The sequence below is a fragment of the Dicentrarchus labrax genome, unplaced genomic scaffold, assembly GCF_905237075.1.
Source record: "Dicentrarchus labrax unplaced genomic scaffold, dlabrax2021, whole genome shotgun sequence".
In the NCBI taxonomy this organism is placed as follows: Eukaryota; Metazoa; Chordata; class Actinopteri; family Moronidae; genus Dicentrarchus; species Dicentrarchus labrax.
The window spans coordinates 6,010,754-6,028,097 of NW_026136707.1; the positions used below are offsets into that span (position 1 = coordinate 6,010,754).

The 17,344-nt window shown below is 38.8% G+C and overlaps 2 protein-coding genes across 3 annotated transcripts; both read right to left on the bottom strand.

The window, feature by feature from the left end:
* Positions 1–2,143: 2,143 nt before the first annotated feature.
* On the bottom strand, positions 2,144–9,047 carry vsig10l (V-set and immunoglobulin domain containing 10 like). Of its 2 annotated transcripts, XM_051406778.1 has the most exons (12): positions 7,966–9,047; positions 7,195–7,524; positions 6,385–6,657; positions 5,987–6,253; positions 5,455–5,697; positions 5,083–5,361; positions 4,261–4,353; positions 3,182–3,406; positions 2,953–3,072; positions 2,821–2,861; positions 2,534–2,620; positions 2,144–2,448 (listed from the first exon to the last, which is right to left on the bottom strand). In XM_051406778.1, exons 1-12 carry the CDS (start codon positions 8,036–8,038, stop codon positions 2,374–2,376), a joined length of 2,106 nt encoding a protein of 701 aa, XP_051262738.1. In that variant the 5' UTR covers positions 8,039–9,047; the 3' UTR covers positions 2,144–2,373. The 2 variants fall into 2 exon arrangements, with proteins under 2 accessions (XP_051262738.1, XP_051262739.1); XM_051406779.1 differs by lacking the exon at positions 2,953–3,072.
* A 120-nt stretch (positions 9,048–9,167) lies between these two features.
* etfb (electron transfer flavoprotein subunit beta) lies at positions 9,168–14,925 on the bottom strand. The gene is made up of 7 exons (XM_051406780.1): positions 14,767–14,925; positions 12,944–13,102; positions 12,120–12,278; positions 11,927–11,989; positions 11,166–11,324; positions 10,813–11,025; positions 9,168–9,842 (listed from the first exon to the last, which is right to left on the bottom strand). The coding sequence occupies exons 1-6, from the start codon at positions 14,818–14,820 to the stop codon at positions 10,855–10,857; spliced, it is 765 nt and encodes a 254-aa protein (XP_051262740.1). The 5' UTR covers positions 14,821–14,925; the 3' UTR covers positions 9,168–9,842; positions 10,813–10,854.
* Positions 14,926–17,344: the final 2,419 nt, after the last annotated feature.

Below are 17,344 nucleotides of genomic sequence, written 5' to 3' on the forward strand. Positions count from 1 at the left end.
GCTGCGAAACCTGCAAAAAACACAAAAGCCAGTGCCAGTGTTTGGTTTGTCCATTCTGAGCTACTGTGGAAACATGGTGGCCTCTGTGGAAGGTGACCTGTGGCCAATGTAGATAAACAGTTCATTCTAAGGCAACAAAAACACAATAATTCTTATATTCAGGTGATTATACACAAATTAAAACATACCAATAAATATTCAATAAATGTTACAGTCTTTTCAGTTTTCCCATGTGAAGGAATGTTTTCAGCACTGTACAATAGCACCATCTGCTGCACAAATATATATATGCACACACATATATATATATATATAAACATCACAACACCAACTACAAATCTGCTATTTGAATGTGTGTTTTCTCCCAAAAAAAAAAAAAGACATCTGCATCAGGGTATTGCATGTTGCAACACTGACTCACAGCTCAAACTGAGCACTGTTCCCTGGGCGGCACACCAAAAAGAGATGATTTCCTTACACAATGCCTATTTATAATACACAGCAGCATCCTTATTCTTTCCATTGTGCTCTTGAATTGCAAGCGGATACCTGAACCTACCCTTCACCACCTCCAGAAAGAACATTTAAAAGTGTGATTATCAATTCTTTCCATTGTGCTTTTCTTTTTGTTGGGAACATTGTGGTGCTTACCTCTAAATGTCTCTATGTGTTTGCTGCTGTGTATTATAAATAGGCATTGTGTAAGTAATGCAGACGGCTTTTCAAGAGCGCTGTGTGTATTTGGGTGGGTAGAACAAGGGGTGATCCAATGAGACCCTGTCAAGTCAGGTATTTGGCTCTTTAGATTAACTCTCCACTTGTCACTTTCCACCACACCACTGGAAACAGAAAAGAAGCTGATCAAAGTGCAAGCAAATGAAAGGAGATGATGGGATATAATGGTGAGACACACAGTATGAGGATTAGGATGAGCACAACAGCATACTGCATGTCCCTGGAGGAAATCAAACAGATTTGACATCCTGACAAATGTTTCATCTTGTTATCCACCCACTCATGGCCAGGACTGAACCCACATACAGCAGCAGATCACTGTCAAAAAGTATATTGAACACAGCAATGCTTAAAAATAGTAAACATTTTCAAGAAATGATTTTGCCAGCAGAGAAAACCTCAAGCGACAAGGAAGTGAGGTCCTCTGGGAAGGCCCACGGTCATTATCTGTTCCATGAGGGAAAAAATTGATATTAAAAACATCTGAAACTATTTTGACAATGGATGGCAGTAATAACACTAGTCTACGATTTCAATGTATTTCAAGTGTAAACATGTTTTCCATATTCTTCATTTTCCGATTACAAAAGAATTTCTTTGAGTCCATACTGTTTTTTCATGTTGTCACATATATTCAGTCACTTTGTCTAACACAACATGAAACTTGAGTAGGCTACTCAGCATATAGAAACAAAACAAATCTGCCAAGTCATTGTTGACGGAAGGGAAAACAATGTCTCCGATCTGTGTCTTAAAACCATTTGCTTAGTTAACATACAGTATGTAGAGTATAGCAGGTGCAGTCTATCATATATAGTATAAATTCTGTACAAATATGAACTTCTTCATTAGAGCAAACATGCTCCAAAAGAGCACGTAGGAGAAAGTCATCACTACATGTTGGGATTTAACCAAACACAGATTATGACAACCTATAATTTAAAAAACGTGCAAAATACAACAAATACACAGTAAATATGAACACTTCTTTGATAAAATTATTGTAAGCTAATACTAATTTTAAATAATTGTTTTAGTCACTTTAGTCACTAGTACAAATACCAGGGACAACATGGTTGCAGATTTACAAATAGAAAGAATTCCATGTTTTTATTCATATTATAAATACGTTAGACTATGTAAGTTCTTTTGTCTTAAAAAAATTAGTAAATATTGATTCTGATATTTTCAAAGACAGTAAAATGTTTAATTGCCACCCTAAAATACTACAAAACTAGACAATGCATTATATTAATAATTTTATAAATCATAAAGCAGAACAAAAGGAATGTTTTGTGTATGTTTACATTATACTGAGTGACATAACAACAGTATGGTTATAGTTGTGTCTTAAAGGAAATATTTTGAAATTGTTAAGTTATAGTAAATAGGGAGGAAGCCAAAAGCCTGCCTTATACTTTGATTTATTAGTAATAAATACCACAACATGGGGTTTTACATTGCAGATTATACAGGAAAGTGATACAAATATTCATCTCAATTAAAATACATTTGTGAAACTGAAACTTATTTTTGTTAAAATAATGATACAAAATGTAGAAAATCTCATACATTAAATAAAAACAAACAACATAGCATGCTGTACAAATTAAACATAGAGAAAGCTAATTTTGGAGTTTAGACAGTTGTAGCAACTCTGACAGGCGGAGGAGGGACAAAGCTAGGGAGAGCCACTGATCTCTCAGAGGGAGTCTGAAAGAAAGCAAGCCAGTTCATTTACTGAAAATCAACAACAGAAGTAATCTTCCACTTAGATATGTTTGATTAGAAAGGCTACCTGCTGTAATCGGTTGTAATCAGGGGGAGACTTCAGCCCTCCTGTCAGCAGGTTATGAGGAGTTGAGTCTGTTTGGGTTGTTATTGTCTGTGAATGACAAGAAAGAAGCTTAAAAACAACCAACCAAAATAACAGATGTAGAATTCATTGGCAAACATGTTAATAAGTGGATACTATCTGATCATGATATAGAGAGCATTATATTTATTTTATACTCCACAAAGTCCCCATCAACTGTAACTATCAACTGATCTGTTGGCACTGAAGCGATTGAAAGTGATTCTAACCTTCTCTACTGCTCTGGCCACTGGATATCTTGTCTGTCGACCTACAAAACACAGAAAAACCGGACATAAAGAAAATATGTCACCAACAACTTGATTCATATTTGATGCTAAACGAGCTACTACTTCATCTACTTTTGTTCTTGTTCCAGTTGACACAGAGGTAGATGCTGCCTCCCAGCAGCAGCAGGAAGAGAAGGCTGCAGGGGATTCCAGCTGCAATGCCAGCAATGGCAGATCCACTCAGCCCGTCACCTAGTATCACCGGGACCAACAGTAAACAATACTTTTATGTAGCACCCTTATTGACCCGGTTATAAGAAATGTGAGGCTTTAACATACACAATCTATCAAATAGACATACCTGGACCAATTCTGTGGGCCTCAGTTGGCTCTCCTTCAGTCATTAGAGCTTTGGGGATTATCCGAAACCTGTACGTCAAGTTGGGATCAAGGGGGAAGATGTCTGCATTCCTGGCAGATCCAGGTTTCTGCTGGATCGTCTTAAAGCTTTGTGAGCTGCTTCTTGTTAGGGTGGCATTACGATTTTTGCTCTGGAGGGCTGGTCCTTTCATCTGGATGTCAAAGCCTTTGCAAAAAGCACATGCAGTTCTGTTTTGTACGATATAAACATCAAGGTTGATCAATTACCAAACCCAATAGCAGAGGTGGGAAGTAACAAGTACAAATACTTTGTAACTGTGCTTTTTTTCACATATCTGCACTTTATTGGAGTGTTTTCTGACAATTTTTTACTTTTACTCCCTACATTTTTACACAGATAGGCTATCTGTACTTTCTACTCCTAACATTTACAGGCTTGTTTCAATGCATTTGAGGGGAGGCATCATTTCTTTTTGCATCATCCCACAAGACTCGACTCCATTTGAAGTTTCAGTTAGCTCTGCATAGAAACAGCCAGTAGAAATTCCCGTCAAACACAAAAAGAGTATCTTTTACTTTTACACTTCAGTCTGTACTTTTTCACTTTTAAATTGAGTATTTTTATGGCAGGTTTTTTTTTTAACACTGTTCTTTTGTGTGTACTTTTGCCACCTTTGCCAAATCGTACTACCAGTCTATACTAATAATATAATAATGATAATAATGTTACTGTTTAATTTGGAAAATCTTACTGTAAGACATAACAAAAACTGACATTTGCTTTTCGCAGTACTTTTGTCCTTAATATGTTTTCCCAAAACACAGCCGTGCTCAGCTAGAGGCTTCACACATTACACAATATTTATACCCCTATCTTCTATGTTGAGTTTCGGTTTTCAACACTGTCAGCATTGACCGAGAGGGATTGTGAATCAGCAGAGTTCTGCTGAGCCGTACAAATTAAAAACAAGAAAGTTGGGTTTATGTGTGAGGTTTAAAAGATATTGTTGTGAAAAAAGAAATCAACCTGAAGTTTTCCAGAGTTAATTGCTGCGTTACCTGTTACAACAGAGGTAGGCGGGACCTCCCAGGTCAATGTGATGATGGTTCCATCTTGATTAGGGAACAAACTGGAATCTGAGATCGACGGACCTGGAAAGAGAGGGATTGTGAATGAGGTGAAGATCAAGAGAGGGCAGGAGAGGGGGGGTGGGGGTATACCAAGACTGGAGAGCTTTGTTTAAAAGGGAAAGAGCAACCTCAGGTATTACTTAACTCCCCGTCTGAAGGCTCATTGTTTCCTTTACTTTGGTAATGCTAGTAGTACTCAAAATTAGAAGCTGAAGGGAACAGAATCCTTACAGTTTTTAAAGATGCCACAAATAATCACCACACTATTCAAGTAGTAAGTACATCTTCTATTTAAATGTACTTCAAGAAGTTCTTAACTGGTAATGAAACAGTCTCAATTTAATACAGATGCCTCTATTACCTACATGAACAAACAAGACCATCAGCGAGAAGACTGGCTATTTTGATATAGTTATTCTTAATGCCTGCCACTGGGTTGGATTTGGTTGAATTTCCTTTGAAATCAGACGAAGAGGTGGCGGGAAACACTACCGTTTGTATCCACAGGGGCCCCCAGAATCATACATATAAAATCTTCAAGTAATTATTAACCAGCCACTATATGTAGTGGATTAAGAAGTACATTATTCCTCTGTGTGTAGGAAAAGCTGCACAAAATAAATATATTCACGTAGTAAGTACCTAAAAACTGTATTTCTCAACAGTACTTGAGTAAATATCTGGTTACTTTCGGCCTGTGCTTAATGGTGACGGGCAAACAACAAACCAAGAAAAGTAATTATTCCATACCCATCAACTGAATTCCCCTTCTCTGGCTGCCTAGTGGGTTGCGGCAGGTGCAAGTGTAGTTTTGAAGAAGAAAGTTGCTGACATTGTAATACCGAATCTCAAGCTGTGTTGTGTCATTTCTGATCTGGTACGTTGTGCCGATGGTGACAGCCTCGCTGCCTTTGGACCATGACACCACAGCCTTAGGCGAGGCCTCACTGACACAGTTGATGGTGACCACTATTTTGCCCTCAAAGTCAACTGTGGTTCTCACAGCTGGCAGGAACACCCTTGGACTACCTGGGTAAGATAAAGGTCTTGTTTGACTGACTAATGCACATTATGCAAGTTTTATGTTTTTTAATGACAGATTGTTGAGCATCGAAAACTTACTTGCAGTGATATTGCACTTATTTTGTTCAGTTGGGTGGTCTGCAATGCACGTGACAGTTTTCCCGTCGAGGTTATCCGAGGCATTGAGAGTGAGGCTGAAGCTCCCTGCTCCACTGCCGGTGTTGTTTAGCACCGGCATAGAAAGCTGGGCCTGTGGGGTTCCCCCCAACCACTGACAGAGGTACTGCAGGTCGATGTTATTTACAGACAGCACAGAGCACACCAGGTTTCCTGACGGCCTCTCTGTCCAAAGAGAAAATATGACCTTTTCTTCAGGAGGTCTATACAAAAGGTCTTTATAGGTGTAAAGATGGCAGAACACTGTAATCCTATAGCTTTACTGAAAATGTTAAAATAAACAAGATGTACTGGGTAAGGTATATGTAAATTAAAAACTTTATTTTGTTTTTGGTGGTGAAACTAAATAATATTCTTTCTGATAAATTAAATTTAAGAGAAATTACAGTAAATTAGAAATGCAAATGCTGGATCCTAGCATCCATAAAACTAAGAGATCAAAGTTTTGACATACCATAAATTGCTAACGTCGTGTTCTTTTGGCGCTGTTCATTAGTCTTGTTATTGCGCAGCTTGCATATATAAACGCCTCCTTGACTGGGCTGTACATTTGCTAGATTTAGGACTCCATTTGTGGAACTGTTAAGGGTCTGACTGTCAAAGGTCCACTCAACAGTTGGCTGTGGGGACCCCTCAGCTGAGCAGGAGAGTTTCAGGGAGTCTCCTAATACATAGAAAGGCTGTGCTGGTTGGACCTCAAGTATGGGCTCATCTGGTCCATCTATAAATAGACCATAAAGAATACAGGGGAGAGTTATAAGAAAATGAGTGGAAACAAACAGAGACAGAGGCTTTAGAAAGACATATTTCCCCACTTAGAATCTAGTAAGCCAAAGTTATTAATAATCTTACACAGCACAGTGACATGCATGCGAGCTGTCACATTACTGAAGGGGTTCGCCAGTGACACCGTGTACTCTCCTGTGTCTGTTCGGTCTGGCCGGAGGATCACAAGGCTCTTCTCCCTCACCGAGTACTGCGAGCCATTATTTATTTCTTTGTCATTGAAGAACCACTTCTCTTGCTCGACCACTCCGTGGAGCATGCTGTACTGCAGGGTGAACTCATCAGTTCCCTCTATGGCCAAATCAGGCTTCGCACTCAGAATCACATTTTGGATTTTTTCTGTGAAAAAAAACAAAAAACAGTGAAGGGGTGGTGGAACAGGTGAATGACACAGCAATCTCTTATTAGCATGGCCAATCTAGACGGTATTAGAAAGATAATAAATTGAAGTTTTCTAGATGCCCTAAAGATTTCAGCAGTACGTGTTGCTTTCCTGACCACATTACACAGTGCTGGGGCAACCCAAAGCTGGGAGGGATTCAGAATTCTGGTCTAGCATAATCCGACCCTGCTGCCCAAAATATATATTTCATGTATATTTTAAATATTAGATTGTATATACAGTCAAGAATTAAGGCAAGATACTTAAAGGGTTGCGGCATGTGTGTGGCTTGACTCAAACCTTATTTTTTTCATGGCAGTCCAGTAGATTATAAAATCTACCCGTAACACACAGCAATATCAATTATGGAACGGGCAGTAAAATATATATGATCCATCTTCAGGTTAATGTCATTTATCGGTTTATGCAGCCATTAAATCCAAACCCTACTACAGCAGCATATCTCCAAAATCAGAGCTCAGTCGGGTACTCACCAAATACTTTCAGAGTGAAAGTAGTCGAGGTTTTTCCCAGTCCAGACTTAGTCATTTCAACGGTGTACATACTGGAATAATTTAGTGGTACTTTTACCAAAGTAAGTGAACCATTTGGCTCAATCCTCAGCACCTCCTTTCTGCTGTCGTCTATGTCTGGGGGAATAGATGAGTCAATAGTCCATGTGAGGACAGGTAAATCTCCCATTGACCAGGTAACCACTGGGTCAGGGGCACCGCTGAAGGACACAGTCAGAGTCACATCGGTGCCAGCAACAGCATTCACCAGAGAAGGGCCAACATTAGAAACCACCAGCTCACAGTAAGTGCCTGTCAGTGTGGAGGCAAAGTAATTAGTTTAAAGAGGAAATATTCATCTCTCAATTCTCTGAATCCTTGATGGGAACAGGAACAATTTGCAAAACAGTTGATGTATTAAATGCTGATATGTGGCAAGTGAATATCCCGTGTTTATAGTGTATGTCTGTTCCTAATAAAATAAGCGCACATAAATAGAATTAATGTGGTTCATCGTTAATTCATTTAATGGTTATTTGATAGGGACAGATACTGCATGCATATAGAATAAAATTGCATTACAATCCAATGCAATGCAGCAAAGCATTTGTAGCTACAGTTAATTTTCAATGCCCGTCTCTAGAAGGGCCTTTAAAATAACATAAAAACGATTTTAGCAAAAGGCACACACGTCAAATATAGAATAAAACAACTCTTGGAACTCAGTTGGAACATAGCTAGTTTTAATCTTACCTCGAAAAGAAAAGCCAAGTAAAATGGCCAGAAAAACTGCGCATAATCTCCCAAATTCATCCAGCCACGTCATTTTAATTAAACAGCTCGAGTAGCTCAAGAACTCAAGAGTAACCGAGAAAAGTCAGATAACTTCGAAGTTCTGTTCCCAAACACATAAAGACACTAGAAATGAAGAAGAAATGTCCTTGGCGTCTCAGACAGCAGTGACTGAACTGCCTGTGTATCCTCTCGAGCTCAGCTGTCACCAGGGCGCGTGAATAGCTCACCTGTGCTGACTCAAAGCCTTGATTGTGCGCGTGAGGCCACGCCCCTTGTCTATTTTCCCATAACAGCACCTGAGCTTTATTTCTGTGTCGTTCAACAGCCAATACTATTTCACCGTACAATGTATCTCATGTAAACAGGGAACAGGGTGATGAGGTGACTTTAGTCTTTTAGTTTCTGTTTCTTTATGTATTTTTACGCAGTGGGGTCTCTGTGCTGGGATCTGTCTTACTGGTGCCCTTACCAGAGCAGTCAACTTGACAGACTGAACAAATCCTTATCCGTCCGTTAAATGACCCGCATATTCTAATTTATAACCTCATAAAAGGTGCCAGTTCATCAGGTACATCATTAATCCGGACTTATACAAATACATACTCATGTATGGAGAACTAGCCTACAGCATTTAATATAAAGTAAGACATTTTTAAATGAATATTCTAATGAATATGTAAATTAACCATGACATTACTTCTACTTATTACCATAAAATGTTATTATATCCTGCTTTTTTCCACAGTTTGGAATAATTCTGAAACATTTTATGTATAAATTGCTATCGGTCTATTTAATAACGGCATTTTAAATAATAAAAAATAATAATAATAAAAGAATGAATCTGTTGCTTTGGCCTGAGTGAGCAGGCAGCCTATTAAGTTTTTTTTAAAACCTATGGAGAATATCCCACTATTTTCACCACAATATGTTACCTATTTACAGGTTTTAATGATGTCATTACATTTGTACTTGCATGGTGTGCAAAAGTGTGTCGAATGTGAGTGCTTTGGACAGCTAACAGGGAAATTTTCTCCTTTCCAGTCCCAATCATCATCTATCCAGGGAATATCTGTAATGTATTGTTACTTGCAGACTCCATTAGGGAGGGTGGGGAGTGGTTATTGTCAGTTCAACCCAAAGGAACAGTCAGAGGTGTATTTAGATATGAAAAAGACTGGCTGCTTTATTGTCATGGTAATGTTCTGTACAATTAACAGAGAATTGAGGCGCTTGTGGTAAAATTCAGATTTATGATCATCTTGCTCATACTGAGAGACACCGTCTAGGCAGTCCAGAAACCCAGTTACAACTACACAAACTATACAAATTACCAGCAGACTTGACACTAATCTTGAAGGTCATAATCATTTCAACATGTTCGGGTCCATATTTACATCATTTACAAAAACTGCACCTCTTAAACATGTGTGACTACAGATATACAAGATTAAACAGCTGAGCCGAGCTAGTGTTGGTGAAATGCATCGTACTGGTGGTGTTAATGTACAGTGCAACACAAACAGTATTATGAATGGCAGGAAGTTTCTGGGTTTAAATTATTGCATAAAGACTACTTGTCTACAGTAAGATTAGCAGCCTGTGATACAGATGAACCACCTGCGGAAGTTAAAATGCACATAGAAGACAAGATGATCCTTTTGGGGGCTGTCTGGGTCTGCTGCAGGACAGTGTTTCTCAGTACTCCTCCTCTCCTGTCACTACCTCCCTGCATATCCTCAGGAGTCAGTCTTAAACAGAGGGATTAGACCGATACATAAGCTAGTCCTCCGGATGTGCTTTTGTAATACAGTCCAGAAATTCATTAGAGAGTCCTGCAAGGAGAGAAGATAATGTAGATATGTAATTCAAGACAAGAGTTGCAATTAAAAATCTTTAATTAGTTTAGTGTCCGTCACTACAAGACACATAATACCCTTTGCCAAAGCAATTAATTAGTACTTTTACAATGAAGAGACGGTGATATAAAAGGATGTCGCATTAATATTCCAAGCAAACAATTATGTCATTCATTACAAAAGGGTAAATTCGCTGCGTGCATATACAAGTGTAAAATGTATCAAGTCAAAATCAAAAGGTAGATAAGTTAGGTAGGTAATTTTTTGGTATACAGTGTTTTCCTACAAATTATTCAGTAATTATTCACTGCCCCCCTTTCCTAGAAAACCTTAATAGAATGTTTTCCCCTCAAACTTCTTCAAGTAATGGAATTTGTAGGTTGCTACTAAATATTCTTCAGAAGAAGCTGAAACGATTAGTTGATAAAAAAAAATCTGACAACTGACGGAAAATTAATATTCATCAATGTTGATAAACGGATCACCGCTGTAGCTTAGAAGTTAGAGGATGCAGATCATGAACTGCAACGTCCCAGGTTTTGAATCAGACTGGAAACCTTTGCTTTCTCTCTCTCTCATTTCTCTACTGGCACTAACTAATAAAAGATAACATACACCCATAAAACCTATTTTGATAATCAATTAACCCTATAGGTAATTTTCTAAACAAAACACTAAACAATGTCTGCGTCTGGCTTCTCTGTTAATGATAATTTGCTGCTTCTATATAATTGTATATTGTATATCCGTGTGTTTTGGACTGTTGGTTGGGTAAGGGTAAAACATTTGTTAGTTGTGGCCCGAGTTGAAATAAAAGTCTATCTTTACAAATGATTGCAAGTTGATGGATTTGTGGGAGACGTAAAGATGCATATTAATATATTTAATTTGTTATAATAATCTAGTTTCAGGCAGGCTCTAGATTGGTAGACACAGTGATACTCACCCTTCTGCCAAGTTCTGCACTCTGCTTATGCTTCTGAAGCCTCTATACCATCCCTGCCTCCTTCAGTTTGCCGACCAGGTCGTCTACGGTCTCTACCTTCATCCCCGCCTGTCTCTGTGGGGGTTCATCCACTCTCAACACCTCCAACCGTGATGTGATGTCCACCCCTAAGTCTGCAGGCTTCACGTTAGCTATCTTCTTTTTCTTGGCTTTCTGAAAGTAGGAAAACGCAGGAAAATGTAATGTACATAATCTGTACTATTTAATAGTATAATTAAAAGGTCTTTACAGTTTCATTTTTTGGCTTTCATGGCATTTTCTGGCATTTCTGACCACATTTCCCTGCAACCTACCATGATATTAGGCAGGGTGGCATATCTGGGGGTGTTAAGTCGAAGGTCTGCGGTAACCACTGCTGGTGTGTTGATCTTAATAGTTTCCAGGCCACCATCGATTTCTCTCACCACTTTAATCTTGTCTCCTTCCAATGACAACTCTGATGCAAAGGTACCCTGGAATATGAAGACACAGTGCAAATTCATTAAATGAGTCTAAGTGGTCCACCTGGAAAACAGGGAACGTTTTCTGTACATCATCATTTCTGCAATTAGTGAACAAAAACAGTGGGAGGTTACTTCATGAGACAATTAACATGCAATTAATTGTGAAACTACACTTAAATTGAAACTAACCCAGGGCAAATCTGTCTTAAGAATTAAGTATTGGCTATAATATGTCAGGGGTGGTAACAGTAGTGAGCATGAATGGTTAAAATGCCTGGATATACATTATAATCTGTGCTTCAGGCTGCTCAACATGTACACTGAGAGATAACCTGTTACCAAAGGGTTCCATCTATTGGTCAGCCAGTGGAACTCCACCTCAAATGTCCGAGCAGCCTTTGACCTGCTTTGCTGATCTGTGCAGGATCGCTGTGGCTGTTACTGACTCAAACTAGTCTCTGCTAACTTTGGAGAGATAAGGCAGTCTGGACAGGGGCATAACCTGATATCAGCACTGCTACATTACATATTTGACAACTTGTAAAGACAGACCATTTTTGGAGTCAAAATGGACTGTTCATATTTATAACAGCATTAGAGTTAGAACTCACCTGAGGCCAGTCCAGTAATGCTGCTGTCATCTGGCCAGTCTGATTGCAGTCATCATCAATAGCCTATGAAAGCAACACAAGTCAGTAAAGGAACGTAAAAGTAGAGCAAGACCTGAGTATTCACAGCATGAAAGCAGAAAGTGTGATCTGATTTTAAAGGAGAATAGAGGGGTTTTGTTTTTGTTTTTTTAACCTGTTTGCCAAGGATGACAAGTTGAGCCTCCTCCTTCTTGGCCAAAGCAGCCATGATCTTGGAGACCTGCAGCGGTCCCAAGGTTTCATAATCTTTCCCAGTCACTTCCACATGAATGCCACGGTCTGCTCCCATGGCGAGGGCGGTGCGGATGGTCTCCTAAGTGAGGGAGAAATATGGGTCGGGAACTTGTATTAAGGGGAATTAAAATAATTGGGTGGTGCTGCTCCCCAATTAAAATTTGCCACCAAACCCAAAAGGATTAAAACACAGTGTGGTAGGGCGTTCAATTTTAATTTATCTCCATATCAACAAATGTAACAATAACTACTTTAGTACCGTGCACAATACCTCCTTTCTCATGTTAAGTATGACTCTGTTTATGGGATTCCAACAACTGATTTAAATAAAAAAAATTAAGTAAATATTGGCAAGGCCTGTCATAAGTTATTATGAATTTTCTTTTTTAAATGATATCTGCAACACAGGCAGGCAATGACATATTAAAAAAGCAAAGTGATTTTTATCCAATTGCACTGCTTGATTAGGCAAAAAATGATAAGTAATCTTCAATTATTACTCTCCAATTGTTTATATATCATTCATCTTTTAATTAGTATTTGTCACATTAAATGAACACTTCATTACAGCATGATTCAGCCAAAAGATTATTAAAGATAAAGCTGAAGCGCAACAAAAAAAACTGTAAAAAGATTGAAACCAATAGAAAGAGCCCATCCAAAAGTAGGCCACCAGCAAGACCACACTGTATTTTCTCCAGGACATTAGTTACCAGGCAGGGAGTCTGGCCCCATCTCACCCACCTGTACTTGCTGTGGCCCGCAGCTGACAGCTACAACCTCTTTAATAAGCTTCTTCTCCTTCAGCTTGACCGCCTCCTCCACAGCGATCTCACAGAAGGGGTTCATTGAGTGCTTAACGCCATCCGTCACCACACTACTGTTGTCCGGCTTCACACGAATCTGAGGAGGAAGAAGAAGACCCGCAGGACAGAGTCACCACAGGGGTGCCACATGACAAACAATCCAGATTCTAGGGCACACTGTCAGACATGATGACAGGCTCACACAGGGAGTGAGCCAGCAGGGTATCTATAGTTGAAAAGGCAAGCATCACTGCATAGGGAGGCAAGTTAAAAACAGGAGCTCTGTAGCTGGTAAAATATGCCTTCATGTCCGGATGCTTGCCTCTCCTCTTTTATTGCTCTGCATTGCTTTACTGTTATAATAAAAAAATAAAAAAAAATTATAAAGACGAACATTCCCTAAGGGCAGTAAACATTTAATCTGGAAAAAAGGTCTCACGTTTAGAGGCATACTGTTCTGTTCTTTTCAGGCGATACCCTACTTGGCCAAAAGTATGTGGACATCCAAAGTATCCAAAACCATGGGCATTGATTGCAGCTGTAACAGATTTTGGAACCAGGCTGGTACTTGATCCCATTCAGTCACAAGATTAATAGAGAGGTCCAGTGCTGTTGCTGATGTTGGGCAATAAGGCCTGGTACATGACCTTATTCATGACAAAGGCATTCGGTGTAGTTGAGGTCAGGGCTCTGCGCCAGGCCAGTTGAGAAAAACTATTTCTTTATGCAAGTGGCACTATCATGTTGGGACAGAAGTGGTCCTTCCCCCAAGCTGCTGCAACAAAGTTGGAAGCATATTATTGTCTGTTTGTTGGCAATGTATGATGCAGCTTTAAGATTCCCCTGAAAGTGAACTAAGAAGCCAAGTCAAAAACACTGAAAAACAACAGCAGACGAAAAGAACACAAAAGTGTCTGGACAGTGGCGTCCATATACCTCTGGCAATATTGTGAACTTCATATAGCTTTACGTATCATATATAACTTTACATATGCAGAATAATTATAGTTTAAAATGTTTGCAACAATTGAGCCGGATCAGTATATTAAACACAAAAATATAAGTTAACATCACAGTATGATATACTGATAGAAGACTCAATTTGACGTAACAGCATACATAACAAGCAAAAGCGTGTTTTATTTTGGTCATCTGCCTGATAATGTTGGGAGGAAAGCTACAGATGTGTGTCAGAACCGAGCGCTGAAGCTGTACAGATCCTGCTGGGGGCAGCTGAAGCAGGAGTGTTCTTGCTGTGACAGGAAACAGCTGATAATAGATATTGATTGTGGTGGTGTGCTTCAATTTCTAGGATACAATATAAAGGTTTATTAAGGTTATTGAGGTTAACTGTATGACTGATTTTCTTACAGACTCATTTAAGATCTGGGGGGAAAGCCCCCAAGCCAATAACAAGACATGCCATTAGGTTACACAACTTGCAAAACATCAACCATGCAGGTAACTAACAAATAGAAATCATACACTGCTGGTCACTGTTGCTGGCAATAATCAAAAATACTCATGCTGCATCCTGTAAAGTGTGAGTAATATGAGTTTTGCTGCAGACTGCTGTTATGTAGCTCATTTACAGATCACATATGTGAACAGAAAGTTGTGATCCTTGGCTGTTCTGCCACAGCCAGCTGGCTTCAGAAAAGCTAACGTTAGCTAGCAGGACAGAGAAAGTCAAGTGAGTGAGCACAGAAAACATGAATTAAAAACCTAAATACGCCCATTGAAGCAACAGAGGGATATTACCTTAACTGCGTAGTCAATGACCCGCTTAACTCCAACGAGAACACGGCCAGACATTGTAGCTGAAACGTTTAACCGGGCAGTGGTAGTCGAGGGCTAACGTCAAAGAGTCACCGCAATGAACCTTCAACCACTGAGGACAGGTCGGAATTATTTTAGGGTGATACCAGGGGAGGAAGGCGAGGGGACCGCCTACCGTTCTAGCCAATCAGAGGCTGTCAGAATTGAACGTTCTCTACACTGATTGGTTGAGACGCGCTTGAAGTCGTTGTTAAATTCAGCAGAGATAAATCAGTCGGTGCCATGGTTTCGGTGAATGAATGCCAGATCAAACTTATTTAGGATTTTTTTTGGGGGGGAAAGCGTTTTAACTACATCTCAGTGCCCACTGTCGATTGCCTGGTTGTTTAAACTGCCCGACAACTCACCTGTGAATAATGTGGTGCTCCTCATATCTGTGTCGTAAACAAAACCGGGCGAAGAAACGTTCCGCTTTCAGTAGGACAAAGTTCATGGCAAACAGCAGAGCGACACAATGAGGGTCAAGTCACTTGAGCTTAGGGTGACCAACAGATGCCACAAACCAAATATGCCACAAAGAGTATGTTTGTGTAGGACAATGTGTTTACACGTTACCAATTCTGAGAGGTGATCTAAAAATGTTTTATATCGTCCACGTAACTTTAAAAACACACATGATGGTTGATTCACAATAAACAGGTTACAGGTTAGGGCTTTTTAACATGTGTTACAAATATATTTTATTTGAATGCAACTTTCCCCAAACTCCCATGAAAATAAATACAGTAAGCATAAAATGAAGCTAAAGTTTTACAGTTAATATGGTCTTATGTGATGTTCTGCGGTAGTCACCGTTCACCGGCTTCACCCAGTTATAAGTAGCTTCCCAGTCTTTATTGAAGCTGCATTTCCTTATCTTTTGTTTTTTATTGTGATGACACATACTGCTTTTTAAAAGCCATTTGATAAAAATAAAAAAATCTGATTTTAGAAAAGCATCTGCCCTGCAGTGATATGACTTTTGAAAATTAGAGCCACTCGAAATGTGGGACATCGTCTCAGTATGTGGGACATGGGACAAGGGATACAAATTCTGTGCAGTCCCACATAAAGTGTCACACCTGGTCACCCTACTTCAGCCTCCAATGACATATTTCAGGTTACACATGAGCATGACTGGGAAACCTCACAGTTTATGGGGGTTTTTTTTCATTATGTCTGGCTATTATAACATGTCTTCTAATATTAAAGATAAGTGGAGCGACGTGTAAAAACAGAATATTGGTGAATCTTTTATTTCAATGGTTTCTTGTGCATATGTCAAAACATATTTGTGTTTGCCTTGCTCTTTCCATTTTTCTTTTTCAGCCTTAAATTGATTGTTGTTCCCTTTCTTGTTTTGTAAATTGTTTTTTATTTTATTTATGCAAACAGAGAGAGGGGAAGGGAGAAAAATGTATCTGGAGATGTATGGGAGCCTCCGACAGTTGCTTTTTTCACCACCTTACACATAATATAATTTCAGTGTAGGGAGATATAGGGAGCAACATTCATCTGAAATTACTTGCAATAAATAAATAATATAATGTATCACGAATGTTCAGTTATTGTTGAAACTGTCTACGAGAGATGTTGATTAAAATTAATGGAGGCTGTTAGGTGCTGTTGAATTGTATTGTGTTGTACTGAGATGTATTTCTAATATTTAGTATATCCTCACTGGCATTGAATAGTGTACAGAATATTATAAATCTCCTTAAACAATTCAACACCACAAACTAGAGCCTCTGATATGACCATAATGTTAATGTCTCTCAGGCTTCAACGCCTCAGTTTCAACAAAACAGAACATTATGACCTGTTGTAGCTGTTGTATTACACTGTGTGTGCTATTTGTACTGGCAAGTCAGTGTGTTAGTTAATAAATAAAGTAAATATAGCCTCAGTCAAAATCCCTGCTGCTGAAGCCAATGTAACTCAGTTCTATTTCCTATTTTTATAAAAGCTATTTTATTTCTACTTTTACTTTTTGTATAGTTTTCTATTTGTATAGATGCTAGCCAGGCTTAACCTCCAAACACTTAATTTACCTGCACATATGCAAATGTTTAATTTATCTGCACGTTTAGTTTCCCTGTACACATTTAATCTCCCTGCAAAAGTCCAATTTCTCTCCAAATGTTTAATATTTTAGCACAGGTTTTAATTTAAATTCAGATTTATCTCAGGTTGAATTTAATGTATGGCTACTGTGTTATAGGTTCATTTTCTGATGTATGTATGTTTGTATGCTTTTACTGGATGCTTAAATTTCCCTCAGGATAAATAAAGTATCTATCTATCTATCTATGTACATAAACAATTTCGAGGTACTTCTTTATGCTATTTTATACTTCACTACATTTATTTGACACTACGTCAACCACTTAAAGCATTGTTTATGCGTCAAAATGGTCCAGTAATATACTTGATATTGGACTGACAGAGCCTATTCTGACAAACAAAGACTTTTAATACACTGAGTATATTCTGCTGGTTATATGTTTGTACTGTTACTTAA